Source organism: Macaca thibetana, chromosome 6 (assembly GCF_024542745.1).
Source record: "Macaca thibetana thibetana isolate TM-01 chromosome 6, ASM2454274v1, whole genome shotgun sequence".
Classification (NCBI taxonomy): Eukaryota; Metazoa; Chordata; class Mammalia; order Primates; family Cercopithecidae; genus Macaca; species Macaca thibetana.
In genome coordinates, this window is record NC_065583.1 from 110,678,645 (window position 1) to 110,704,660 (window position 26,016).

General features: G+C 42.8%; 2 protein-coding genes across 3 annotated transcripts in view; both read right to left on the minus strand.

The window, feature by feature from the left end:
* Positions 1-17,655, minus strand: part of SLC30A5 (solute carrier family 30 member 5) — a 38,044-nt gene extending 20,389 nt beyond the window's left edge. Inside the window, exons 1-5 of one of the 2 annotated variants that reach the window (XM_050793540.1) lie at positions 17,247-17,655; positions 10,685-10,807; positions 8,229-8,295; positions 6,661-6,746; positions 2,899-2,986 (exon numbers count right to left, since the gene is read on the minus strand). In XM_050793540.1, coding sequence (XP_050649497.1) covers positions 2,899-2,986; positions 6,661-6,746; positions 8,229-8,295; positions 10,685-10,807; positions 17,247-17,338 — 456 coding nt within the window. In that variant the 5' untranslated portion in view covers positions 17,339-17,655. Of the gene's footprint in view, positions 1-2,898; positions 2,987-6,636; positions 7,413-8,228; positions 8,296-10,684; positions 10,808-17,246 lie in introns of those variants that run through there. The other variant, XM_050793542.1, reaches the window with a different exon arrangement.
* Positions 1-26,016, minus strand: part of MRPS36 (mitochondrial ribosomal protein S36) — a 587,034-nt gene that overhangs the window by 119,231 nt on the left and 441,787 nt on the right. The window lies entirely within an intron of this gene.

Here is a 26,016-nt window from a genome sequence, read left to right on the forward strand (position 1 = left end):
CCTGGGCAATCCAGTGAGACTCCATCTCAAAAGAAAAAAAAAGAAAAAAAACAATCATCAAATCCTGGACTGATGCCCTGATCCATTTCTCACACTAATGAGAACACTCTCATTTCTAGTTACTTAAGGAGGAAAACTTTTTTTTTTAATGTTTGCAAGTCATTTTTATTTCTTTTGTGAGTTGTCATTCCCAGTTTTTTGCTGATTTCCTGCCAAGGATCTTAAACATTTTTTAAACTGAAATGGGTGATTTATACTTTGAAAGAAACGTAAAACTTATTTGTGGCAATTTTTGTTGTTGTTAGTTTTTTGTTTACATACTGATTTCTGTTATACGTTAAGTTTATAATCATTATGAAGCCAAATATAGTCAGTTTTCCCTTTGTGATTTCTTCCACTGCTTTTATGCTCAGAATTTTCTCCATCTATGTATTTTATTCTATGTTTTTACAAATGTCTATTTTGTAAACTCACAAAGCTCTTCAATCCGTGAAATTTATTTTGGAGTACTCTATTAGTGAGGGGAAAGGATTAAACAGTGGCCCATGCTTTAATACTAATGACCCAGTATGAAATCTGCAGGCAGAGTATTCTTTTACTCTGCTCTACTTGGCATATTACTTTGTTCACTTCATTACTTCATTTATCTCTCTCCACTACTTTGCTTGAAAGTCCTTTTCAGAATAGGGACTATTACACCGTATTTGTCTTTATGTATCCTTTCCTCTATGTCTAGGAAAATGCACCATGCACAGAAGTGTGGGAGATCGGTCTTGGTAGTGGGAGAAATTACAGGAATAGAAGCAAACCTTCTTGGAAGGCCAGGGGGTTTTGCAAGTTTTGAGATACTCTGACTGAAGGCAGCCAGATTCTCTTATCAGAAGCCTAAAAGCTTAAGGCTTAGATACAAGGGAATGTACAGGAGTTTATCTAAATAGCTTGTTTACTCATGTTGTCCTAAAACCGACCTTTGATCATCTGCGCTCAAGACTGCTCTCTACGTAGGGGGTCATCAATGTTATTTACCCACAAAGCATGTTGATTCAAAGCCTTTGTCATTAAATCTATACTGAATAAATGCCCACAGTGCCAGCTTGTCAGAGCCGCAGCTGCTGACTCTTTATACCACCCTCCTTGGGGTCTGTAAGTGGCCTGGTCCCCTAGCCCACTCCTTCACTGAATACCTGTGTCTGAGTGCATTTGTCGTTCAGTCAGGGTCTGCCAGTCAGACCCAGCAAGGAAGTGTTTAATTGGGTAAAACAGAAACACTGTATAGTTCTAACAGTTTGGAACTGTAGATTGGTAGCTCATTTAACAAAAAGATAATACTTGAGTCACTTAGGATGAATAGGAATACTTAGGTGGCAAAATGTTAGATAAATGTTCATCATAATTTAAATTTAACAAGTTTTTAGTTATTTTTTTTATTTTTTTTTTTTTTTTGAGACGGAGTCTCGCTCTGTTGCCCAGGCTGGAGTGCAGTGGCCGGATCTCAGCTCACTGCAAGCTCCGCCTCCCAGGTTTATGCCATTCTCCTGCCTCAGCCTCCCGAGTAGCTGGGACTACAGGCACCCGCCACCTTGCCCGGCTAGTTTTTTGTATTTTTTAGTAGAGATGGGGTTTCACCGTGCTAGCCAGGATGGTCTCGATCTCCTGACCTCGTGATCCGCCCGTCTCGGCCTCCCAAAGTGCTGGGATTACAGGCTTGAGCCACCGCGCCCGGCCTAGTTATTTTTCAAAAATGATTTACGGGTTTAAGAATGAGTAGGGGATTTGGGGGAAAGGTGCATGAGTACAACATGAAAGAGATCACTGTGGTGATGCATCAGTTGTCTATCTTGCTTGTAACGGTTACATAAATCTACACACATGACAAAATTTCATAGAACTACATGCATACATACATACATACACACACACGATTGTATGTAAAATTGGTAAAATCTGCGTAAGGTCTATGGATTGCACCAATTTTAATTTCCTTTTTTTTTTTTTTTAATTTTTGTGGGTACATAGTAGGTATACGTATTTATGGGGTACATGAGATGTTTTGATATAGGCATGCAATGTGTATAATCACATCATGTAAAACGGGGTATCCATCCCCTCGAGCATTTAGCTTTTGTGTTACAAATAATTCAGTTATACTCTTATAGTTATTTTAAATGTACAATCAAATTATTATTGATTATGGTCACCCTATTGTGATATGAAATACTAGGTCTAATTGCCCGGTTTTGATAGTGTACTTGAGTTGGTTAAGAAGTTACCTTTCGGGGAAACTAAATGAAGGGTGAGGGTCCTCTATGTACTATTTTAGCAACTTCCTGGGAATCTATAATCATTTCAAGATCATTTTCCACTGTTTTCATGTTCAGAAATTTCTTCAACTATAGATTATTTTATATTTTTACAAACATCTATTTTTGTAAACTTACAGAATTCTTCAAAACCAAAAAATATTTGTAAGAAAATGTAAAACTAGGAGAAAAAGCCCGTTTTTGTTTTTTTTGAGGCTGAGTCTCACTCTATCACCCAGGTTGGAGCACAGTGGCATGATCTCAGCTCACTGTAACCTCCACCTCCCGGGTTCAAACAATTCTTGTGCCTCAGCCTCCAGAGTAGCTGGGATTATAGGTGCCCGTCATCATGCCCAGCTTATTTTTGCATTTTTAGTAGAGACAGGATTTCACCATGTTGGCTAGGCTGGTTTCAAGCTCCTGACCTCATGTAATTCGCTCACCTCAACCTCCCACGGTGTTGGCATTACAGGCGTGAGCCATCGTGCTCAGCCTCCCTGCATTCTTTTAAATGGTGAAAGGTAAGATTTTATTCCTTTGGATAATATATGACATACATACTTTCCATTTCCAAGTAACTGATAATGGAAAATTCTACCTTTGCTGGTCCTCCTCCAGAACTGGTGAACAAAACACTGAGTAGTGAAATGACAACAATATCACTGTGTTCAAATAGCAGCAAAGTCCTACAAAAATAAAACATTATCATTCATGAAATGTAATTTATCTTTATCAAGACGCATGAATTCAACTAGAGTTAGAGAAAGAAAAACATTTCCCCTTGATTTCACAAAACATAAGAAAAATAAATAGGTACAACCGCTTTAGAAAATAGTTTGGCATTATCTACCTTAGAAAGACTGAAGCTACAAATACCCAATCATACCCCTCATAGAATTACATCATACAGATTTCTTATTCTTGTATAGATATGTATCAAGTAACACTTACAAGGTTGCTCATACCAGCACTATCTGCAGTAAGCCAAAAAATATAGGCAATGTGGCTGGGTGCGGTGCTGGGTGCGGTGGCTCACGCCTATAATCCCAGCACTTTGGGAGGCCGAGGCAGTCGGATCACGAGGTCAAGAGATTGAGACCACTCTGGCCAACATGGTGAAGCCCTGTCTCTACTAAATATACAAAAATTAGCTGGGCATGGTGGCACGCGCCTGTAATCCCAGCTACTCGGGAGGCTGAGGCAGGAGAATCACTTGAACTCGGGAGGCGGAGGTTGCAGTAAGCCAAGATCGGGCCGCTGCACTCCAGCCTGGTGACAGAGCAAGACTTTATCTCAAAAAAAAAAAAAAAAAAAAATTTACAGGCAACGTATAGCCATGTGCGCCATGTGCTGTATAACATCATTTTGGTCAATGATAGACCACATATATACGATGGTGTTCCCATAAGATTATAATGGAGCTGAAAAATTCCAATCACCTAGCGTTAATGCATTACTCGTGTGTTTCTGGTGATGCTGGTGTAAACAAGCCTACTGCACTGCCAGTCATACAATACAGTACATACAATTATTTACAGAACATAAGCCTGTATAATGATAATAAATGACTATGCTACTGATTTAGGTGTTTATTATACTATACTTTTAATTACTTTAGAATGTACTTTTGCTTGTTAAAAACAAAGGTAACTATATCCTTTGACTTCAAATAGTGGTTTCAAAAAAGAAAAAGTTAACTGTAAAATAGCTTCAGGCAGGTCCTTCAGGAGGTATCCCAGAAGAAAGCATTGTTATCATAGGAAATGACAATTCTTTGCATGTTACTGACCCTGAAAACTTTCTAGTGGGACAAGATGTGGAGGTGGAAGACAGTAATATTGATAATCCTGACCCTGTGTAGGTATAGGCTAATGCGTGCATGTCTTAGTTTTTAACAAAAAAGTGCCAGAAGCAGTGGCTCATGCCTGTAATCCCAGCACTTTGGGAGGGCGAGAAGGGTGGATCCTTGAGCCCAGGAGTTTGAGACCAGCCTAGGCAACATGGGGAAACCTGCTCTCTATCAAAAAAGATACAAAAGTTAGCCAGGTGTGGTGGTAGGTGCCTGTAGTCCCAGCTACTGGTGAGGCTGAGGTGGGAGGATCCCTTGAACCAAGGAGATGGAGGTTGCAGTGAGCCAATATTGTGCCATATATTCTAGCCTGAACAACAGAGCAAGATCCTGTCTCCAAAAAAACAAAAAAAGTTGAAAAAAATTAAAATCAGAAAAAAGTTATAGAGTAAGGATATAAAGAAAGAAAATATTTTTGTACAGTTGTACAATGTATGTTTTAAGGTGTTTTTACAAAAGAGTAAAGTATGCTAAGGTTAAGCTTCTACCTCCTGAGGTCAGGTGATCTCTTCCACCTCAGCCTTCTGGGTAGCTGGGATTACATGCACACAGCACCATGCCTGGCTAATTTTTTGTATTTTTTGTAGAGATGGGATTTTGCCATTTTGTCCAGGCTGGTCTTGAACTTCTGGGCTCAAGTAATCTGCCCACTTCGGCCTCCCAATATGCTGGGATTAAAGATTTTGCAATTGAGAAACTGTATGATGGTTTTAGTAGAAGAATGAGAGGGCAGTGTTGGTAGTGATAAGGTTAGGAGCTAGATGACTAAATAGGGAGCCAAGTAAAAATGTAAGTACTTCCTCTTTCCCTCCTTATTGTAACACAAAAGGACAGTAATATAGTAACACAAGAACCAAAACATAACTTCATGAATAACAAATTTAAAATACTGCAGATGATAAGCAATAGCAGCACTCAATCATATTCAATTATATTCAAGCATAAGGTAAAAAACCTCTTCCCATGCTAGGAAATTCAGCTAGCTTTCTCACCCCTCCAAGCTGCAGCTGTGGCTAGAGATATGACATTTCCAATTATACCTACTCTGCATCTGACAAAGTACATAGCAAACAAGTCAAAGGGATCCCAATCCAGAAGCTATTCTATTGGCCATGAGAGGGGAAAGGACTTTTCACAAGGCATTTCAACATTTCTCACCTTTCACTTTCCACTCTGTCTACCCCACTATTCTGAGTGGGATCCTTTAGAACAGTGGTCTCCAAATCTTTTTGGCACCAGGGTCTGGCTTCCTGGAGGATAATTTTTCCAGACAGCAGTGGTGGGGGGATGTTTCAGGATGAAACTATTCCACCTCAGATCATCAGACATTAGATTCTCATAAGGAGCATACAACCGAGATCCCTCCCATGCACAGTTCACAATAGGGTTTGTGCTCCTATGAGAATCTAATGCCACTGCTGATCTGACAGGAGGCAGAGCTCACGCAGTAATGCTTGCTCCCCCATGGCTCACCTCCTGCTCTGCGGCCTGGTTCCTATTGGGTTACGAAGCCATACTGGTCTGTAGCCAGGGAGTGGGGGATCCCTGCTTTAGGACATTCTTTTTTTTTTGAGATGGAGTCTCGCTCTGTTGCCTAGGCTGCAGTGCAGTGGCGTGATCTTGGCTCACTGCAACCTTTGCCTCCTGAGTTCAAGTGATTTCTGGCTAATTTTTGTATATTTTTAAATAAAGGCAGGATTTCGTTATGTTGGCTAGGTGGTGTCCAATTCCTAACTTCAAATGATCCACCCCTTGGCCTCCCAAAGTGCTAGCGTTATAGGCGTGAGCCACAGTGCTGGCCAAGAACATTCTTCATTTCACTCCTTACCTCTCACTCTCATGGCAAGGCATTTTTTCTTACACTTATTCACTAAGTAAAATCCTTCACAGATGGGGAAATGTTAAAAGAATGCTCATACACAGATAGGAGATGATACAACTCCTATCAAGTGGTTGCTAAGCATTTCCTCCTTAAACCAGTCCACTTGCAGAAAAAGACTAATCTATATAGATCTAGGGAAATATGAAATGGGAGTAGTTTACTTTATCCACCACGCATTTAATCTGATAACTGATATACTACTTCTGAGACGTTTATTTATGAGAGTACTTGCAAAATTGTGCAAAAAATGAGTGCTTTTAGAGATTTTATTCTTCTTATTGGCTGATTTTATTTACCACTTCAGACCTTTTATTATAGCTTCTAAGCTGTTAACAGGGATCACGAATAAATGATTAAAAAGCCATATATGCTAAAAATTTTCTGAAACTTGGAATTCTAACTAGTAGACTATCTATGACAAATCATGAATAAATTTATTAATGGTATTCACCAAAGAACCAGTCCAGAAACTCAACAGGTTTCTTCTATTTGTTGAATTCTCTCTGATGCTATAAAAGTGCCAGACACATTTGCACAGATAAATATTTGACATAAAACACAGTGGAACAAAAACAATATTCAAAATGAAGAAATACAAACACACATTCAAAATACGCATTTTTATTTACCTTAGTGGTCCACAAAGAGTGAGGCCAAAAAACCACAAGAGTGAAATAATACACCCAGCAACTGCATGTTTAAATATTTTGATCCACTATAAATGGAAACAAAAAAATTAAAAATTTCAGTCACATATATTTTGCTGTATATTCCAATTTTAAATAAAATACAGAAAGATAATAATAACAAATATTTTAAAGGTGAAATAATTACGTATTTTGAAATTAAGTAGAACACATAAGATCCCTTGACTAAGTCTAGATTTCCAAGACAGTATTCTGGGCTGGGTGCGGTGGCTCACGCCTGTATCCTAGCACTTTGTGAGGCTGAGGCAGGTGGATCACCTGAGGTCAGGAGTTCAAGACCAGACTGGCCAATATGGTGAAACCCCATCTGTACTAAAAATACAAAAATGAGCTGAGTGTGGTGGCAGATGCCTGTAATCCCAGCTACTCAGGAGGCTGAGGCAGGAGAATCGCTTGAACCTGGGAGGTGGAGGTTGCAGTGAGCCAAGATTGCGCCACCGCACTGCAGCCTGGGAGATGGAGCAAGACTCTTTCTCAAAAAAAAAAAAAAAAAAAAAAAAAAAAAACAGTATTCTGTTTTCCATTATCTATATTCTTGTCTGCTAGTAGATTTTGAAATCTTTTTCTTCAGAGTACAATTTTATGATTTCTCAGTTTCTCACTAGTTTCCTAGGATCATTTAACTTTTTGTCTTTAAATTCTTTTCTACCAGGAATTTTTAGTGATCCAATTATCTGAAAGGAGAGAAAAAAGTTAAGATGGGGCTTAGACTGTTAATCCTATTTTAAAAAATGTTCTTGGTCTCTGAAACAGAAGTACTTAAATTTGTCTTTCTAATAAAAAAATTATGACACAGGTTTGTAAGTCATGGTATAAAGCAAACATGTAGTATGGTATAACTGCTGCCCAAAGAAGTGATGATGTGAGATGATTATGCAAAATGTAGGACAGTTCTAGTTTGAACCACAGCTGCCTAAAGAGAATAGTGACAATGATCATGAGGGTGTCACACTGTCACAATGATGAGGCATCATTCCAAAAACTTCATAAGCATTAATTCATTTTTTCCTCACAGTTCCATTAGGAAGTTACTATTATCTCCATTTTACAGGTGAGCAAATTAAGGTAGAGAGAAATCAAGTAACTTGCCCAAAGTAAAGGTCAGTAAGGAGGACAGACAGAACATGCCTTTGACTCCAGAAACCTCACTCTTAACCCCTATGCTTTGTCAGCTTTCCAGTGACATTTGTACTAGGCTCTTGGGCATGCTTTCATGTCCAATTTGTAAATCTTTCAGAATAAGAAGTGTGTACTGAAGAAAACAATTACATGAATGCTTTATAATTTTTTTTAGCCTCTTAAAACATTTCATGATCTGAGTACTTTATGGTTTAAAGTCTCCATTCAGAAAAGACAAGAGCAAGTTAACTCTAAAATTGTTCTGTGGCATATCTTAAATTATTAAGTACCCATTATCAAAACATAAGCACTGCATCCTGGCCCACTAAACAAGAAGCTGCTAGGAATAAAAGATTCTGCAAAGATCTTACCTGGTGTTTGGTAATAGTTTTCCCAGAAGAAAATGGCTTTTGAAACAAAACCATAAAAAATGCAGTCCTGTAAATATTAAAACATTAATATATTAATATTAATCAATATTAGACACAAGATACAGTTTTAAGTAAAGACACTTATTTTCAACAAATATGCCAGAACTTGAAGTGTTATCCTCTGAATAAATCATACTGGAGAATTATACTCATTTTAGTAAAACTCCTTTTCAACACTTAGAGAACTTTTTTTTTTTTTTTGAGATAGGGTCTTGCTTTGTTGCCAGGCTGGAGTGCAGTGGCACGATCTTGGCTCACTGCAACCTCCACCTCCTGGTTCAAGCAATTCTCCTGCCTCAGCCTCCTGAGTAGCGGGGATTGCAGGCACGCGCCACCATGCCCAGCCAATTTTTTGTATTTTTAGTAGAGACGGGGTTTCAACATGTTGGCCAGGCTGGTCTCGAACTCCTGACCTCGGTTGATCTGCCTTCCTTGGCCTCCCAAGCTGCTGGGAAAACAGGCATGAGCAATCACGCCTGGCCGAGAACTCTTATTTTCTGTCTTCAGAACCAGCTAACAAGCCACAAAAGTAAAGGAGTCACAATTTTTTTATATCTTAAAATACCAAAGAAAATAATTCCTATTTTCTCTAAAATTCAGTAATAAATCTTGAAATAGTATAATGAAAATGAAGAAATTACTAATTATACGTCCCTACCTTTCACATTGCCAAAACAGTTGTATAAAAATGTACACAACTTGGTCAGGCATGGTGGCTCAAGCCTGTAACCCCAGCACTTTGGGCGGCTGAGGTGGGCAGATCACCTGAGGTCAGGAGTTGGAGACCAGCCTGGCCAACATGGGAAAACCCCGTGTCTACTAAAAAAAAATACAAAAGTTAGCCAGCCATGGTGGGACACACCTGTAATCCTAGCTACTCAGGAGGCTGAGGCAGAATTGCTTGAACCCAGGAGGCAGAGGCTGCAGTGAGTGGATTGAGCCACTGCACTCCATCCTGGGCAACCGAGCCAGACTGTCTCAAAAAAAATAAATAAAAAATAAAAAAAGCACATAACTAGTGGCTTAATATTTCTTAATCAATAATCTATTTCCCAAATTACCAAAATTATACTCCCAAGAGTGTTTTTTTTAAATGGAGTCTCGCTCTATTGCCCAGGCTGGAGTACAATGGCACAATCTCAGCTCACTGCAACCTCCGCCTCCCAGGTTCAAGCGATCCTCCTGTCTCAGACCCCCTAGTAGCTGGGACTACAGGCATGTGCCACCATGCTTGGCTAATTTTTGTATTTTTAGTAGAGATGGGGTTTTGCCACGTTGGCCAGGCTGGTTTCCAACTCCTGACCTCAGGTGATCGACCCCCGTCGGCCTCCCAAAGTGCTGGGATTACAGGTGTGAGCCACCGCACCCAGCTGACTCCCAAGAGTCTTTAATTGGTTTTTATTAACAGAGAGGGTGGTCACTATCAATCTCAAGATCCAAGAAATCTTTATTCAGAATTTCTTATATGTAGGCTGGGCGTGGTGGCTCATGCCTGTAATCCCAGCACTTTGGGAGGCTGAGGTGGGCGGATCACAAGGTCAAGAGATTGAGACCATCCTGGCCAACATGGTGAAACCCTGTCTCTGTTAAAAATACAAAAATTAGTTGGGCATGGTGGTGAGCACCTGTAGTTCCAGCGACTCGGGAGGCTGAGGCAGGAGAACTGCTTGAACCCGGGAGGCAGTGATCTTGCAGTGAGCCAAGATCACGCCACTGCACTCCAGCCTGGTGACAGAGTGAGACTGTGTCTCAAAAAAGAAAAAAAAAAAAGCATTTCTTATAAGTAGGATAATTTAATGTTCATACTGTATGAGGACTGTACTAAGAAAAGATTATGTAGTGAACACAGCCCAACCATGGTTTAACTTAGAAAATAAGGAATATTTGTTCCAAGACAGGCCTCAGATAACACCCTGTGCCTGTTTGAAGATTAGGTTGTGTCAGTCAAATAGTGTAGGAATCCCTAGTGTCCCTGAGACCCTTTCAGGAAGTCAGCAAGGTTAAAATGATTTTCAAAAAAATACCAAGACATTATCTGCCCCTTTCACTCTTATTCTCCCAGGAGTATAGAGCGAAATTGCTAATACTGCAACAGGTTCAATACTGAGGCACTTATGAGAATCTGGCTATCCTCTATTAAGCCAGATATTAAAATCAATTTGCAAAAATCTCATCAAAGTCTGTGTTTAGGCAAGTGATTAGAGCACAACAATCCCTTTTCTTTTCAGTCTCTTTGTACCTCTAATTTTAAGTATACTCCCCGTTAAAACAATTTATCAAACACTTGTCAGGAGGAACAAACAAAATATTGCATGTAAAGTTTCTTAAAGATACTCTGTTAAAACAGGATTTTCAAAGAAATAAAAAAATCAAGAAAAAAAAATCCACACACTCACCCAAGTTTTAATATAAAAATGAATTGAACAATGTGAACAGCTTTTAGGAGATCATATGATTCGAAAAGTCCGACAGCCTTCAAAAATTTAGTGAAACATAATAACACAATGTATTTTGTTAATCTGAAAAATAAAAGCAGAAACAATTTTTAGTATCATTGAAATTACAAGGAACTCATCAATCTGGTTTTTTAAACAAGAGGTCATTACAGAAACCATAGAAATATACATAAACAAAAAGTGAAACAAAACAAAGTCCCCAAACAACTCACCATCCACATGATAATTACTGTTGACTTTTTTTTTTAAATCATAGAGACGGGGTCTCAATGTGTTGCCCAGGCTGGTCTCGAACTCCTTGGGTCAAGCAATCCTCCAGCTTTGGTCTCCCAAAGTGCTGGGATTACAGGTGTGAGCCACCGCGCCCAACCTGCTGTTAACATTTTGAGGCCAGGTGCAGTAGCTTGAGACCAGCCTGGGCAACATGGCAAAAGCCTATCTCTACAAAAAATACTAAGAATTAGCCAGGCATTATGGCGCGTGGCAGCAGTCTCAGCTCCTCGGGAGGATCACCTGAGCCTGGAAGGCTGAGGTTGCAGTGAGCTGTGATTGTGTCACTGCACTCCAGCCTGGGCAACAGAGTGAGACCCTGTCTCAAAGTACAAACAAACAGGGTGGGTGCTCATGCCTATAATCCCAGCACTTTGGGAGGCCTAAGTGAGTGGATCACGTGAAGTCTGGAACTCAAGACCAGCCTGGCCAACATGGCGAAAACTCACCTCTACTAAAATACAAAAATTAGCTGGGCGTGGTGGCAGGTGCCTGTAATCCCAGCCATTTGGGAGGCTGAGGCAAGAGAATCGCTTGAACCCGGGAGGCAGAGGTTGCAGTGAGTCAAAACTGCACCACTGCACTTCAGCCTAGATAACAGAGTAAGACTCTGTCTCAAAACAAAAACCAACCAACCACAACATTTTGGGTTTCTTTTCAATGTATATGAATGATTATGTACAGCTACAGTCTACTTTTAACAAAAAATGCCCAACGAAAAATGAAAATTTTCTTGATCAAGTTGCTGGACTATTTTGTTATCTGCTTTCTAACTTAATAACTCCTCCAAACAAATAAGGAGAACGGAATAAAAACTAAATTCTGTTATGAAAAGACCACAATAAAGGAAGAAACGGAAGAATGGTAAATGCCTTTGGTTCGCGCCTCCTCTGCCTTGTTAAGTGACTACAGTGAGAGTTGTGGTTGAAAGGTCAATTGACTGGACCTAGAGTCCTAAAAAGGCTCAGGAATTGGAAACACCTCAGGAGGGGAATGAGAAGCTGAAAAGAAGAGGATCTCTAGGAAGTCTTCCAAGTAATCAGATTTCCAGGTTCCTGCCCAGCCGGCAGGCAACTCTCTCTCCTCAACCACTATTAGGAGTCACGAGTCATAGCCTCTGGCAAGGTCACTTAAATTTCCTGAAGTAGACAACTCTGCTGGCTTTATAAGAGAATGTCCATGTTTTTAAGAAAAACAAGTATTTAAGGATAAAGAAGCATGAAGTATGTAACTTACTTTCAAATAGTCCAGGGGAAAAAAATACCTGTGTGTGTGCATTTAGAGAGAGAGAGAGAATAAATCACACGGGACGATACATTAACAATTACAGAGTCCAGGCAAAGAATATACTACTCTTGTGACTTTTACATAAACTGGAAATTATTTTTAAATGAGTAGTTTAAAAGTGTTATTTATTCAAGGGTGTATTGTCTCAGGTAGGGAAATGTGGTAAACAATCCTTTGCTATTTTATTTGTACTATTTACTTACCAGAGTTACCCTTCTATTATAGTTTATTGCAGAATCAATCAAATTCAACTCAGGACTGGTTGAATTTTGATGGATTCCAGGTTGCAAGAGTTTTACTTTATATAGACCAAAAATCAAATACTAGTTATAATCTGCAACAAAAACTAGTTGACAAGTCCTTTAATTGTGGGTATTTTTATGCCCAAATTTACAAATATGTATTATTTTAAACAAAGGTTTATTTTGCTTTAAGTCCTCTTTGTGGGGAAGGGCACAGGGTCACAGCTAACATTTGTTGGGCACCTGCTATGTTCCAAGTGCTTTGAATACATCATTTCATTTAATTCTTACAATAGTCCTACAAACCAAGAAGTGGTATCCGTTTCACAAAACTGAATTGTAGAAAAGTAAGTTGCCCAAGGTCACACAACTAATAAATGAGCTGGTAGTCTGAGTTGTTTAAAACCCCATATATAGTGCCTTCTACATAGTAGATACTTGAGTATTTATTGAATGAATTGAACTTGAATTACACACTGATTTTTTATTTTTTTAGCCAGAGAACTGTTGAGCCACTGCAGTAGGCAAAGCCCAAGAGGCAGGTTTGAACCTAAATCCAAACTTCAGTAATTTCAGGTTTAGAAAACCAGGGAGTTATCTTCGATCTCAGCTCACTGCAACTTCTGCCGCTGGGTTCAAGTGATTCTCCTGCCTCAGCCTCCTGAGCAGCTGGGATTACAGGTGCCTGCCACTATGTCAGGCTAATTTTTGTATTTTTTAGTAGAGACAGGTTTTCGCTATGTTGGTTGGCCAGGCTGGTCTCGTACTTCTGACCTCAGGTGATCCACCTGCCTTGGCCTCCCAAAATGCTAGGATTACAGGTGTGAGCCCACCACATTTAGAACCAGGGAATTTTCTTTTTTTTTTTTTTTTTGAGATGGAGTCTGGCTCTGTCGCCCAGGCTGGAGTGCAGTGGCCGGATCTCAGCTCACTGCGAGCTCCGCCTCCCGGGTTTACGCCATTCTCCTGCCTCAGCCTCCCGAGTAGCTGGGACTACAGGCGCCCGCCACCTCGCCCGGGTAGTTTTTTGTATTTTTTAGTAGAGACGGGGTTTCACCGTGTTCGCCAGGATGGTCTCGATCTCCTGACCTCGTGATCCGCCCGTCTCAGCCTCCCAAAGTGCTGGGATTACAGGCTTGAGCCACCGCACCCGGCCAGAACCAGGGAATTTTCTAAACCTTCACAGAAAAGTCCACTGATAACTTTTGACAAGACTAGTTAATGGGAAATGATGGTTTATAAATTGGGGGGTGGGGAGGATGGGCCAGGCATGGTGGCTCATGCCTGGGAAGCCTAGGCAGAAGGATTACTTGAGTCCAGGAGTTCAAGACCAACCTGGGCAATATAGCAAGACCCCGTCTCTCCAAAAAGTTTTTAAAAATTAGCCTCCCTTTCCTCTCCTCTCCCATCTTCACTTCCTGATAAATCAATGCCATTGTTTTTCCTTCATAACATGAACTAGGAATGTCTCCTTATTAATAATTTTGCTTATCAATATAGGTTACTTAGCCTGGTTTTTCATCTTTAGCCCAACAGTTCATTAACTGGAACTTTAAAAATCAAAGAATCCAGGCCAGGTATGGTAGCTCACGCCTGTAATTCCAGCACTTTGGGAGGCTGAGGTGGGAGGATTGCTTGAGCCTAGGAGCTCGAGACCAACCTGGGCAAAATAGCAAGACCTCATCTCTACTAAAAATTAAAGAATGAACTGGGCATGATGGTGCACACCTGCAATCTCACATACTGGGAAGGCTGAGATGGAAGGATTGCTTAAGCCCAGGAGTTTGAGATTGCAGTGAGTCATGATTATTTTACTGCACTCCATCCTGGGCAACAGAGGAACCGACCTTGTCAGAAAGAAAGGGAAGAGGAAGAAAGAAAGGAATGAAGGAAGGGAAGGAAAGAAAAAGGGAAGAAAGATAGGAAAGAAAAAGGGAAGAAAGGAAGGGAAGAAACTACTAAAATCTCTAAGGGTGTTTTTTGTGTTCTATTTTTTTCTAGTACATATACATTTGCTTTATTTTGTTGTTGTTGTTGGTTTTTTGTGGGGTTTTTTTTTTGGAGTTTTTTTTGGGGGGAAGGTGGGGCAGGGTTTTGCACTGTCACCCAGGCTCTAGTGCAGTAATGGGATCATAGCTCACTGCAGCCTTGACCTCCTGGGCTCAAGTGATCCTTCTGCCTTAGCCTCTCAAGTAGCTGGAACTACGTGCACTGCCAATGTGCTTGGCTAATTTTTATATTTTGTAGAGATGGGGGTCTCACTATGTTACTAGGGCTGGTCTCAAACTCTAGGGCTCAACTGATCCTCCTGCTTCAGCCTACATTTACTTTATACCTAGACAACTGCTGGAGATTTGGTAAGTTTTCCAGAAGGGTCCTCCCGGAAGGTTGAAGCCTGGCTTTTGGGATATTGGAGTTAAATGAGAGAATGGGAGGCAGAGTTAAGAGGGGAAACTCCTTTTTAATCTCCACATTTTCCATCCAGGACCTCATCCTTCCTTTACTCTTGCAACCTGAAATAAAGTAGAATTCTTGCAACCTGGAATTCATCAAAATTCAACCAGTTCTGAGTTGAATTTGATTCTGCAATAAACTACAATAGAAGGGCAACTCTGCTAAGTAAATAGTACAAATAAAATAGCAAAGGATTGTTTACCACATTTCCCTACCTGAGACATTACGCTCTTTACACTCTTGAATAAATAACACTTTTAAACTACTCATTTAAAAATAATTTCCAGTTTACGTAAAAGTTACAATAGTATATCCTTTACCTGGACTCCGTAATTGTTAATGTATCATCCCATGTGATTTATTATTCTTTCTCTAAATGCACACACACAGGTTTTTCCCCTGGACTATTTGAGAGTAAGTTACATACTTCATGCTTCTTTATGCTTAAATACTTGTTTTTCCCAAGAACATGGACATTCTCTTATAAAACCAGCAGAGCTGTTTACTTCAGGAAATTTAAGTGATATGCTTTTTTTTTTTTTTTTGAGACGGAGTCTCGCTCTGTCACCCAGGCTGGAGTGCAGTGATGCGATCTCGGCTCACCACAACCTCTGCCTCCTGGGTTCAAGCCATTCTCCTGCCTCAGCTTCCTGAGTAGCTGGGATTACAGGCATGCACCACGTCCAACTAATTTTTTTTTTGCTATTTTTAGTAGAGACAGGGTTTCGCCATGTTGGCCAGGCTAGTCTCGAACCCCCGACCTCAGGTGATCCGCCTGCCTCAGCCTTCCAAGGTGCTGGGATTACAGGCGTGAGCCCCTGCGCCTGGCCTGATATAATACTTTTATCTAATCTACCGTCCATAGTACAATTTTGTCAATTGACCTAGTAACGGCCTTTAAAGCACTTTTCCCCCCTACCAAATCAGACCAGAATTGCCTACTGCATTTAGTTGTCATGTCTCAATAATTAACATCTGATATGCTGTTATTTACAAAATGAGATGCTCTAAATAGATTAGAAAATTAAATGTATGCTACAAAAATGCAGTTGCTTTAAGTTCTGTCCTATGTGGTGTTCTTTCCTTTTTATAAAAAATGCTTATGTTGGGCCGGCTCGGTGGCTCATGCCTGTAATCCCAGCACTTTGGGAGGCCGAGGCAGGCGGATCACTTGAGGTAGACCAGTCACACCAACATGGAGAAACCTCGTCTCTACTAAAAATACAAAACATTAGCCAGGCGTGGTGGCCTATGTCTGTAATCCCACGTCCTCGGGAGGCTGCCGCAGGAGAATAGCTTGAACCCGGGAGGCGGAGGTTGCGGTGAGTGGACTCCAGCCTGGGCAACAAGAGTTAAACTCCGTCTCAAAAACAAAAACAAAAACAAAAACAAAAGGTTACTTTATAATGTTATTACTACAGTTCTAAAGAATTTATCACTTTCTTTAAATATCAAAGAAAGTATTTGTTCCAGAATGAGAAGAACTCGTTAAAATTGGAGGCAATGAACACAGTTCCAGCCAAATTGCAGGGCTATATTTTGTACATCTTTGACACTATCTCAGAATTTAGGAAGGACATACTCGAAAGTGGTCGCTGCACCTGTTGGTCCCTTACTTTTGGGGTTGGTGGGAGAATTGGAGAGAGAAAGTGGTAATTTTCACTTTTTACTCTATGAATTGCTGTGCTGTTTAGATTTTTTTTTGACAACGAAGACACATTTCTTACTTAAGAATAAAATAAAAAAAGAAAATAGGGCTGGACCCTCGATGTGCTCGGTTAATCTGAACATCCAAGTTCACGTATGTACTTTGGTTTCGTTGCCTGACGAGAGATGATGGTGACACCTTCCCCTAACTTATGCAGGGAAACGTCAGAGAGGTTAAGTAGTCACCAGACTATTTCAGGGAGAAACAGCCAAGAGAAAGGCTTCTCACAGATCAGAAAAACCTCTCACTTGATCTGGCGGGCAGTTCTAAGATTGACTGACTGCCTTGTAACCCAGAAATTCAAGCAGAAGCTTTCTGGCTTTAGCGCCTTCATTCTGCAGCGGGCACCCGAAGGGCCCGGGGAGCCCGGAGGCAGCCTGCGCGCAGGGAGGGAGGCAGCCTGCGCGCAGGGAGAGAGGCAGAGGGAGAGGGCGCGCCGACCCCGGGACGTCCCGGGCTGTCAGCGGGGAACGGACGGAGGCCTGGGAAGGTGTATCCTGAGCGGCCCGGCCGGTCGCTGCCTTTCGGATAGGTCCCTTACCGAGCGCTGGGTACGTCCACCGGCCCAAGGCCGCCGCCGCCGCCGCCGCCGCCGGGGCCGGCCAGCACGTCCCCGCCGTATTTCTCCTCCATTCCGGGGCTCACGAGCCGCCGCCGCTGCCCCTGCCGCGGGGTCTCCTCATGTCTCGCCGCTGTCGCGGAACAGCGGGCACAGGCGCGTCACTCCCCCATGGCAGCTGCCCCGTCGGGTTCCCGCAGGCCGGGCCACCGCTGCCGCTGCCGCTGCCGCTGCTGTCCCCGGCTCCGGCCCACTAGCACACGCGCGTCGGGACTAGGCCGCGGGCAGTTCCGGCGGCGCCAGGTTCCCGGGAGGCAGCGCCAGTAGGGACGTTGCCAAGCCACGTCATCAAGCCCAGCAACCCTCACTCCCAGGGGAGTGCCCAGCCTTGCGTCTGCGCAAGCGGAACACTTGCCTTTTCTCGCCGCTTCTTAGGCTCCTCCCGCCATGTTGTGGCGCATTGAAGCCCCGCCGCCTATCAGCCTCTCCGGTTGGCGCTCCCGGTGCACTTTCCTGTCCCTGCAGTGCCACCTATGGGCCGTCAGAAGTACAGCGGATTCCTGCAGAGCAGAGGGAGGGGGCGTCGAAAATGTACAGCCAGTGTGATTAAACAAAGCTCACCAATCTTTTCCTCTGCCTTAGGGCTGCTGCTGCTTCTTTTTTTTTTTTAGATGGAATTTCGCTCCTGTTGCCCAGTCTAGAGTGCAATTGCGCGATCTCGGCTCACCGCAACCTCCGCCTCCCAGGTTCAAGCGATTCTCCTGCCTCAGCCTCCCAAGTAGCTGGGATTACAGGCTTGTGCCACCACGCCTGGCTAATTTTGCATTTTTAGTAGAGACGGGGTTTGTCCATGTTGGTCAGGTTGGTCTCGAACTCCTGACCCCAGGTGATCCACCCACCTCGGCCTCTCAAAGTGCTGGAATTGCAGGCGTGAGCCACCGCACTCGGCCTCTGGATTCTTAATCCAGGTTAACATACCCTCTGCCTCTTAGGTTTTTGTGAGTATGGATCATTTTTGTGATAAGAAGGCCTCAAGTCTTAAAAGTTCAGGTGCCCTTCCCCCAACCAGAGATAACTATTTTTGAAGCTGTAGAGAATCGATTACAAATAGTGGTACAGCCATTTCTTTTGAACAATGCCTTTGATGGACTTTGAAGAGAAGAAACTAGTATTGTCCAAAATTTGCCTCCTCAGCAAACTATCCCAGGGCAATTTTCTAGGAGTGACCATGTGCGAATCTTCAGGGCCTTCTCTCCTACTCCTAAGGGAACGTAAAGGCAATTCCCAGATTTCTTTTTTTTTTTTTTGAGATGGAGTCTTGCTCTGTCGCCCAGGTTGGAGTGCAGTGGCCGGATCTCAGCTCACTGCAAGCTCCGCCTCCCGGGTTCAGGCCATTCTCCTGCCTCAGCCTCCCGAGTAGCTGGGACTACAGGCGCCTGCCACCTCGCCCGGCTAATTTTTTTGTATTTTTTAGTAGAGACGGGGTTTCACCTTGTTAGCCAGGATGGTCTCGATCTCCTGACCTCGTGATCCGCCCGTCTCGGCCTCCCAAAGTGCTGGGATTACAGGCTTGAGCCACCGCGCCCGGCCTTGAGCCACCGCGCCCGGCCTTCCAGATTTCTAAAGAAACATTCTAATCCTGGGCAACATGGCAAAACCCTGTCTCTACAAAAAATACAAAAAACAGTTAGCCAGGCGTGGCATGTACCTATGGTCCCAGCCACTCAGGAGGGAGAGGCAGGAGGATCGTGGGAGGTCAAGGTTGCAGTAAGGCATGATCATGCTACTGCACTCCAGCCTGGGCAACAGAGCCAGAAAGTCTCGGGGGCGGGCGGGGGGGCGGGGGGAAGAAAGAAAAAGAAAGGATTCTTCTTTGCCACAGGGAGCCTGGGGTCATCTATCAAATAAAATAACTGAGGAAGGTGACTGCTTTTGTGGCTTTTTGTGTGGGGCCTGGAGTACTGGTAACTGTCGTTGTTGGAGTCCCTGAAATCCAAGTGTGTAAGGACAGAACATAGGAGAAGGAAGAGGATTTTGTTAAGTGTTGCTGCAAACTGTTTTGTCTTCTTTTTTAGAATTGATTTTCTTTAAACTCTGCCTGTGAAACTGTGTAATTCAGGCACATCTGTAAAAACAGGTCAGGTAGTGTTACCTGAAAAGGGGTCCCCATCCAGACCCCAAGAGAGCTTGGATCTCGTGCAAGAAAGAATTCGGGGCAAGTCCATACAGTAAAGTGAAAGCAAGTTTATCAAGAAAGTAAAGGAATAGGCCGGGCGCGGAGGCTCAAGCCTGTAATCCCAGCACTTTGGGAGGCCGAGACGGGCGGAGTACGAGGTCAAGAGATCGAGACTATCCTGGCTAACACGGTGAAACCCCGTCTCTACTAAAAAATACAAAAAAAAAAAACTAGCTGGGCGAGGTGGCGGGCGCCTGTAGTCCCAGCTACTCGGGAGGCTGAGGCAGGAGAATGGCATAAACCCAGGAGGCAGAGCTCGCAGTGAGCTGAGATCCGGCCACTGCACTCCAGCCTGGGCGACAGAGCGAGACTCCGTCTCAAAAAAAAAAAAAGAAAGTAAAGGAATAAAAGTACGGGTACTCCATAGGCAGAGGGCGCAGTGGCTCATGCCTGTAATCCCAGCACTTGGGAGGCTGAGGCAGGTGGATCACCTGTGCTCAGGAGCTTGAGACCAGCCTGACCAACATGGTGAAACCCTGTCTCTACTAAAAATACAAAATTAGCCAGGTGTGGTGGTGCATGCCTGTACTCCCAGCTACTCGGAAGGCTGAGGAGGAGAATCGCTTGAACCCGGGAGGTGGAGGTTGCAGTGAACTGAGATCGCACCATTGCACTCCAGACTGGGCAACAAGAGTGAAACTCCGTCTCAATAATAATAATAATAATAATAATAATAATGCCCAACCTCCTGGGAATGCAGCCAAGTAAGTCTCCACCTTATTTTACCCAGCCCCTATTCAAGATGGAGGCACTCTGGATCAAACGCCTCTGAGGTAGGACTGGGTATTATAAAGGTTATTTTTCTGTTGCTAAAAATTTAGGAATGTGGGCTCCTGTGTCAGTCTTGGTTTGAATCCCAACTTTGCCACTTAGTAATTGTGGGTCAGTTAGTTGGCCTTTCTGTGCCACAGTTTTCTTATCTGCAAAATAGGAATAGTAGTATTTATATTGTAGGGTTGTTGGGAGGATTATACATATGTTAATATGTGAAAAGTCTCTAGAACTTGTTAGGTTTTGAAGGGAACGCGAGGGTTAGAGAAAGACACACACACACAAACACACACAGAAAGAGGGTGGCTCGACAGTAAATGCAGGCTTCATGTCCAGCATAAAACCTACAGAAGTGGGGGACCAGCCTAATGCCAGAGCCCACCACTGCTTACAGGCTGGGGGTACTTATAGGTATGGGTGGGAGGGGTCTGGGCAGGATGGCTTGCTGCCTGGCAGGATATTGATGAGATGTTCCTGTGATGAGGCAGTTCTGGCCCTTGTTCTGGCAGATGTCATCGTGGTGTTCCTTGGAACTTTGCCCAGCAACATATGATAGGGATGTTTCTTTATTTGGGCCTTTGTCCACCTTGTGGTCGAGTGGTTAGACAGGATGTTTCTTACAGCCCCGAAACCCTGTGAAATGTTTCACTTTGACCAAGGTCTGCAAAATAGTGGGGAGCTTACAAAATGGTGCAGTTTGGACTAACAGAACTGTTGTCAGACGTGTTTGAACCAGGGCAACTCCATCTTAAATAGGAGCTGGGTAAAATAAGGCTCAGACCTACTGGGCTGTATTCCCAGACATTTAAGACATTCTAAGAGATGTCTATGGAGTAGCCATTCTTTATTCTTTATTCCTTTACTTTCCTAATAAACTTGCTTTCGCTTTATGGACTCGCCCTGATTTTTTTTTTTTTTTTTGAAACCGAGTTTTGCTCTTGTTGCCCGGGCTGGAGTGCAATGGCATGATCTTGGCTCACTGCAACCTCCACCTCCCAGGTTCAAGTGATTCTCCTGCCTCAGCCTCCCCAGTAGCTGGGACTACAGGCATGCACCACCAACTCCAGATAATTTTGTATTTTTAGTAGAGACGGGGTTTCTCCATGTTAGTCAGGCTGGTCTCGAACTCCCGACCTCAGGTGATCCACCTGCCTCAGCCTCCCAAAGTGCTGGGATTACAGGCATGAGCCACCACGCGCGGCCCTGAATTCTTTCTTTCATGAGATCCAAGAACTCTCTCTTGAGGTCTGGATCTGGACCTCTTTCCTGTAACACTATGACTAGTATAAAATGTCACTCAATAGATGTTAAATATTATTATTACTCTGGGAAATTTGGGGATGATTTGGAGATGAAAATGGGGTTTTGACCAGTATAAATTATAATTAACTTACAATACTCTAATTTGAATACACACAAAGAGCTTTAGTAGCATAAAAAATGAGGTATCACTGTCTGCCTACTGGAACTTTATTGTTGAAATCACCTATGCAAAAATTATAACAGTGAGAAAATTACAGCAAAAGAGATCTGACCTAATCAAACCCTGTCTCGCCTTTAGCTTTCAAACTGCCCTTAATTATACCTGGGCTTGGGCCAAGCTAACTTTGGGAGACATTTATAGTTTAAATGATAATGGCCCTTCCCCCAAACTCAATCACCTTTGTAAAGCTATTGAGAGAACATCAGGCTAGGAGAATGAGAGGAGCCTGAATTTTGCTAAAGTGTAGACATCAAGGAGTGCTAGCCAGTATTCCAGAGGTCACAGCTTACCTAATTACTCCTGCAGATAGCATCACTCTTGTAGAACCTAAGATTGGACTTTTGAGACATCTTTTCAGGCTTTTTTCTGTATTTTTTGGGCATGTCTGAAGACTGATGGGTCCAGGTGTATCATAGCTCCACCTCGATCCAACTACCACTTCTGTGGCCCCACCCAGAAGGACTCAGCACACAGGAGGACCATTTGCCACACCCCTATGATTGCACCCCAACCAGTCGGCAGCAACTCCCACTCTCTTCCCCCAAACTATCCTTGAAAATCCCTAGCCTCTGAATTTTTGGGGAGGTTGATTTGAATAATAATAAAACTACAGTCTGCTGTTTAGCTTGCTCTATGTGTGTAAAACTTTTCACTATTGCAATTCCCCTGCCTTGATAGATTGGCTCTATCTGGGTAGCAGGCAAGAAGAACCCATTGGGTGGTTTCATTGTGGAAATATTTGGCAATTTGAGAGCAAGGCGCAGTTGGCAATATTACACACAAAAGGCACAAATACCAAGGTTTCCCAAATAAGGCATGATAAGCAGAAAAGACTCGATCTAAAACTTGGATAAGAGTTTGGATGCGAGAGGAAGGCTTTGAAGGAAGACTCATCCTGTGAGAACACAGCAGAAGGTATGACCTTTAAAGGCTAAAGATGCGTACACTTTTGTTTGAGGCAAATAAGAGTAAGAAAGATACTGCTGATAAATAGTCAAAGTCAAACTCTGTAAAATATGTGAAGAGATTTATTCTGAGCCAAACTAGTGACCAACGGCCCATGACACAGTCCCAGGAGACCTTGAGAACATGTGCCCAAGGTGACTGGGCTACAGCTTGGTTTTATACATTTCAGGAAGACATAAGACATCAATCAATACATATAAGATGTACATTGGGGCTGGATGTGGTGGCTCACGCCTATAATCCCAATACTTTGGAACACTTTGGGAGGCTGAGGCATGTAGATCACCTGAGGTCAGGAGTTTGAGACCAGCCTGGCCAGCATGGTGAAACCCTGTCTCTACTAAAAATACAAAAATTAGCCGGGTGTGGTGGCAGGTGCCTGTAATCCCAACTACTCGGGAGACTGAGACAGGGAGAATTGCTTGAACTCAGGAGGCAGAGGTTGCAGTGAGCTGAGATTGCACCACTGCTTTCCAGCCTGGGCAACAGAGCAAGACTCCATCTCAAAAAAAAAAAAAAAAAAAAAAAGTACATTGGTTGGGTCTGGACAACTGGAAGCAAGGCGGGTGTGGGGCTTCCAGGTCACAGGTAGATTCAAAGATTTTCTGATTGGCAATTGGTTGAAAGAGTTATTATCTAAAGACCTGGAATCAATAGAAAGGAATGTCTGGGTTACCATAAGTGGTTGTGAAGACCAAGGTTTTATCATGTAGATGAAGCTTCCAGGTAGCAGGCTTCAGAGAGAATAGCTTGTAAATGTTTCTTATTAGACATAAAGAGTCACCAGGAGCAGTGACTCACAGCTGTAATCCCAGCATTTTGGGAGGCTGAGGCAGGTGGATTACCCAAGGTCAGGAGTTCGAGACCATCCTGGCCAACATAGCAAAACCCCGTCTCTACTAAAAATACAAAAATAAGCTGGGCATAGTGGTGCACATCTGTAGTCCCAGGTACTAGGGAGGCTGAGACAGGAGAATCGCTTGAACCTGGGAGGCGGAGGTTGCAGTGAGTCGAGATCGTGCCATTGCACTCCAGCCTGGGTGACAGAGCAAGACTTCGTCTCAAAAAAAAAAAAAAAAAGGAGACATAAAGAATCTGTTCTGCCAGTGTTAAGGTCTCTGTGTTGATGTTAAAGCTGGTCAGCTGTGCCTGAATTCCAACAGGGAGAAGGGTATAATGAGGCAGGTCTGGCTCCCCCATCTCATCATGGCCTAGCTTTTTAGGTTAACTTCGGAATGCCCTGGGCCAAGAGGAGGGGTCCATTCGGATGGTTGGGGGGCCTTTGAATTTTATTTTTGGTTTACATTACAGTACTCCATCAGCTATATTGGGATTTTAAACTCAGGATGTTTAATAGTATTATGTCTATTTATTGAATTTTTATAAAAACATCCATGTCTTTTGCCTGTATCTGATAATAATTGACTCAGAGTGGGATGGGCCAGATAAGGCCCAGAAAAGAATGATAATCTTGCTTCACTTTCTCGAAGTGACTTTTCTTTTTTTTTTTTTTGAGACAAGGTCTTACTCTGTCACCCAGACTTGAGTGCGGTGGCAGGATCATGGTTCACTGCAGCCTTAACCTGCTAGGCTTAAGCAATCTTCCCATGTCAGCCACCTGAGTAGCTGGAACTACAGGTGTGTGCCACCACACCTGGCTTTCTTTTGTAGAAATGAGGTCTCACTATGTTGCCCAGGCTGGTCTCAAACTCCTAAGCTCAAACAATCCTCTTGCCTCAGCCTCCCAAAGTGTTAGGATCACAGTTGTGAACCACTATGCCCAGCAAAGTGACTTTTCTGTAGCAGTTTTTGGGTAGCAGTTTCTTCGTAAAATTGCTGTTTTCTAATTAGGATGGCAGCAGTAATAACTATTTTTCCAGAGCTAGTTTAGTTCCTTTGGAACTCAATGAACTAGGTGAAATGACATGTACGAATTGAGATGAGCTTTTATCTTAAATGGAACTTGAATATAGTTGATATTTTGATTTGGTTAGAATCACATTTTTCCATTTTTCTTTCTTCCTTTTTCTTTTCTTTTCTTTTCTTTTCTTTTCTTTTTTTTTTTTTTTTGAGACAGGGTCTCATTCTGTTGCCCAGGCTAGAGTGCAGTTGTGTGATTTTGGCTCACTGCAACCTCTGCTTCCTGGGTTCAAGCAATCTTTATACCCCAGCCTCCTGAGTAGCTGGGACTATAGGTGCATACCACCATGCCTGGCTAATTTTTGTTTTTTTTTTTTTGTAAAGATGGGGTCTTGCAATGTTGCCTAGGCTGGTCTTGAACTTCTGGGCTCAAGCAATCCTCCTGTCTTGGCCTCCCAAAGTCCTGGGATTATAGGCATGAGCCATCAGGCCTGGTACATTTTTCTTTTTTTAAACTTTTTTTTTTTTTTTTGAGATGGAGTTTTGCTCTTGTTGCCCAGGCTAGTGGGCAATGGCACAATCTCGGCTCACTACAACCTCCGCCTCCCAGGTTCAAGCGATTCTCCTGCCTCAGCCTTCCCAAGTAGTGGGATTATAGGCATGTGCCACCAAGCCTGGCTAATTTTGCATTTTTAGTAGAGACAGGGTTTCTCCATGTGGGTCAGGCTGGTCTTGAACTCCTGACCTCAGGTGATCTGCCTGCCTTGGCCTCCCAAAGTGTTGGGATTACAGGCGTGAGCCACCACGCCTGGCTGGGCCTGGTATATTTTTCTTTTAGGCCAAATGTAAGTACATTTCTTACAATTGTTTTTTGTGGTAGAAGGAAAAGTGCCTCTCTTTTCTTTCTTCCTGTTCAACTCTGAACCCATTCCAAGCTGGCTTCTATACTCCTCACTCCCCTGAAGCAGCAGGACACAGTAGTCCTCACTTAGCTGTGGGGCAAATGTTCCAAGCCCCCAGTGGATGTCTGAAACCATGGATAGTACCAACCCCTATAGATACTATATTTTTTCCTATATGTACATATCAATGATAAAGTTTATAAATTAGGCACAGTAAGAAATTAACAACAATATCTAATAATAGAACAATTATAATGATATACCATTCACAATTTCACAGAGAGATTTGTTCTTACTGTAGATCTTAGCAACCTTGGGATACAATTTTTTTCTTTCCTCATTAAGTTGAGAACTTTCAACTTTTCACTTAAAGGAAGCACTTTATGGCTTCTCTTTGGCATTTCCAAATTGCCAGCACCACTACTCTTGTGCAATGGGGTCATTTTTAAGTAAAATAAGGGTGACTTGCATGTAAGCACTGCAATGCTGTGACAGTCAAACTGATAACGGACAAGGATAATAAGTGTCTCACGG